Below are 3,414 nucleotides of genomic sequence, written 5' to 3' on the forward strand. Positions count from 1 at the left end.
CCATTGACGCGTTAGACATTAACGTCGTAATATGTTATGATATTATTATCAAAATTATAGTTTTCCGTGCGATAATTGGACAAGATCGTGTATAATTGGAATCTTGTGTATACTTGAGATATGTTAAGATTATTTATCATATAAATTTCTATTACAATTCTTAAAATTCTATTTTCTTGATATTTTTTAATTAAATTTATTAAAATGCTTTATAATTTATATTTTAGAAATAAAATGAATAGCGAATAAAATAAAATCAATGTAAATCTATTATATCAGTTTTAAATCATGTGTAATTATTTTTTGGACGAATATGGTGATTAATGCGGGATATGAAACAATTGTATTCAATTATTGTATGAGTAAGCTATAATAAATGCGATTGTAGCCAAGTTTTACTTAGTCATATTGTTAAATGTAAGAATGTATTTCTTCAACATCAGCAAATAAATCGGGGCGATTTTGTCGATATCCGCGATAAAGTTTCAATAATCTGTTACAGTATTATCGCACTGGAAGAAGCCCTGTAATACGAAGGAAAGCTGTTCTTATTCAGATTCTAGACAGCCTAGCCAAGATTCTAACAAAGAAAAACGTTCTAAGACAGAGAAGTCTAGTTGTCAATCGAATCAAAATGCAAACAGGCAAATCGACAAACCGTCGACAAGCCGTGAAACAATGATTGATCGTGGTAATCCGCGATGCGGTTTAAAAGTGTCAAACAAGAAGCCTGCAACTTTACCGAACCTCTACTCTGCTCTTGCTAGCGATGAGACTCACATCACATCGGAAGCCAAAATTCGCTCGTGGCTACACCAGTTTCCCGATAACCTGAATACCGATAAATCGGATATCGATGATTCGATCGCGGAAAACAAAAAATCACCGATCGAAGCTCAATCAATCATTTCAATATCTGACAAAAATAGTAAATCTGACAAGATCGTCGAAGTACATCGCAACAGCCGCATTAACGCAAAGCGCCGATCAAGTCGAGATAGAAAACAGAGTACGGATTGCTCAGAGCGTATCGATGAAGACAACACGTTGTCCCAGGTGAATAAAGAGGCGAACCAGATTGACAAAATAATAGAGCCCAATTTCACTTCGAGCAAATTGAAATACAAGACGATTCACGCCAAAATACGCGCAAAGGAAAATCGTGAGAAAAATGCGAAGTCGAGTATCGAGGAGACTAACAATCAAAATAGCTCTACGTCATGGATGACAGCGTACGATCCAAATGCGACATCTATGCCTTCGTGTATGAGGAGCACATCTGCGATCAGCGAACAATCCACCGCGAACTGGCTCTCTATGATCGAGTTTGAGAAAGAGATGAAACGCGGGAGCAAAAGAAAGGTAAAAAAATTGAACGTGAGCATCGAGAAAAATAAGACTTTACCTCAGATAATCGAGGACGTTATACTCTCAGAGAGTAACAAATATGATTCGGCTAGACTTGCGGCAAGTCATAAAAAAAGCGAAAAAGAGACGAACGTATCGCCGGAGTCGAGCGATCGGAAACAGAACGCGATTGATAAGAACCTAAATTTATCAGACGCAAAAGTGAAAGCGTTAATTGACACGAACAATCAGACGGAATTATTTGACAAAGATGGGGCCAACTGTTCGAAATCAATGTATCCTATCAACACGTCTGCCACGTTGGAGGAAGGCAGGCAAACAGACATAATAAACCTAAATATTAATCAAATAAACAAAATTATTGGCCTCCATAACGCCGCGGAAGATCGAGATTGTGAGAAAAATTCCGCTGATTATAGCGATGCATCACCATCGCAGCGAAAAAGATTAACCGTAGTAACGCCAGAAAAATTAAACGAATCTGTATATGAACATGAAAGAATTCGTAACATTTTGCAAACTTCCACCGACAACTTTGAAACTTTGTCCGAATGCTCGCCCGAGAAACGGTCTCTCGGATCCCAAGAGACCAGTAATGTTCAGAGGACATTGGATGAAACTGTATCTTCTCAGTTATCATCGACATCAAAAAAGGGTAGGCTATCCTTGAAAAAAAGGCGGACTGATAATAAGAACGTTGAGTCGCCGTTTTTAAGCGATTATCCGCTATCATTCAGATTTTCGATGGACATAAATTGTAGCAGTGATCGCAAGAATGTCAATTCGCCAGTATCAAAGGATGATAAGTTGTTTGATCGATTGAAAGTTGTGAGGCGTGACTTGAACTTCAAAATCCGCGAAATTCAACAACGAACCGACCAAGATACAATATCCACCAGTGCATCAAAAGACATAATCGAAATTGAAAATAACAACGAAAATGTTTCCAAAATTCTTCAGGACAAAAAGCTCACTCATAATTTTACTGATAAATATATGGTGTCGAAAAAGTATCTCTCGACAAAGTCGAAAAATGTCGAGAATCAAGAATGTCGATCTCTCGTGAAATTTATACAATTAGGTTCGTTAAATATTAGAAGATTAAACCGATATTTTTACGCAGGCCCGACCAAACGCGAAATGTCGATGCCAGCAGAAGTTCGAGTTACCTCGGTGTGCAATATGCAATTAAGCAGATCCGAAATGTATGTAGCAACATCTCCTAATCTATGGAATGATTCACAAAACTTGAATAACATTACCGTGGTGAAGAATACTTGTTTCGCGAATAATTTAAATTCGAATGAAGCAGTTTCAAAAGATTTTGCCGCGTTACAGATTTGTACAGGTTCAGCGACTTCGACGCCCAAAAAAAATACCGATTCTCATTTAAATCAAACAAAGTATACAAAGGTTGTACACTCTTCATTGAACGCAAATCAACGATCGGATAAGTCAATCGAGAACGTCACTGAGAAAAACGCGATTCACGGTATCTCGTATATTCATCCAGGAACATCAAAATCTATTAAACTGCTGTCACCGGATAAAGATTCGCAATTGAAATTTCTCACGATAGACTCCCCAACGAGCGAGCACGATAAGTTGCGACGCGCGAACTCGATTAAGTCCGTAATCAAAGGAAACAACTTTTCTGAAACGAAAAATTCACTCGAAACGTCTACGCTGGGCAAGGCGCAGGAACCTTTCATCGAAAACCCTTGTAAGAAGAGAAAAAGAACGAGATACGCCAATGACAGAGAGCTATTTGAGGACAGCGATGGAAACGATTCCAGCAATTCGGCCACTGACAGCAGTCGAAGTACGATAAAACTTGACAGATACAGCGAGTTATGTAGGGAAGCGAGCTCGAATCGTTTGGACGAACATAAAAAACGTCGTTTGAGTTCCTCGGATGACCAGGATGTCGAGATGATCTCGACGGTTTCTAAACAACAAAATGCGCCCAGAAGAAAAGTCAAGATTTCTAGCTCGGAATCGGAATCGGAATCGGAGACGCTCGTTACGAAAAATTTGAAAAGGTAT

At 38.6% G+C, this 3,414-nt stretch overlaps 2 protein-coding genes across 3 annotated transcripts in view; one reads left to right on the forward strand and one right to left on the reverse strand.

Moving 5' to 3' along the window:
* LOC108750593 overlaps window positions 1–3,414 on the reverse strand; it is an 86,517-nt gene that overhangs the window by 14,032 nt on the left and 69,071 nt on the right. The window lies entirely within an intron of this gene.
* LOC108750591 (serine-rich adhesin for platelets-like) overlaps window positions 1–3,414 on the forward strand; it is a 10,695-nt gene that overhangs the window by 2,599 nt on the left and 4,682 nt on the right. For both annotated transcript variants that reach the window (XM_018490120.1, XM_018490121.1), the window contains exon 3: window positions 503–3,410. In XM_018490120.1, coding sequence (XP_018345622.1) covers window positions 503–3,410 — 2,908 coding nt within the window. The remainder of the gene's footprint in view (window positions 1–502; window positions 3,411–3,414) is intronic.

Source organism: Trachymyrmex septentrionalis, unplaced genomic scaffold (assembly GCF_001594115.1).
Source record: "Trachymyrmex septentrionalis isolate Tsep2-gDNA-1 unplaced genomic scaffold, Tsep1.0 scaffold37, whole genome shotgun sequence".
NCBI classification, from domain to species: domain Eukaryota; kingdom Metazoa; phylum Arthropoda; class Insecta; order Hymenoptera; family Formicidae; genus Trachymyrmex; species Trachymyrmex septentrionalis.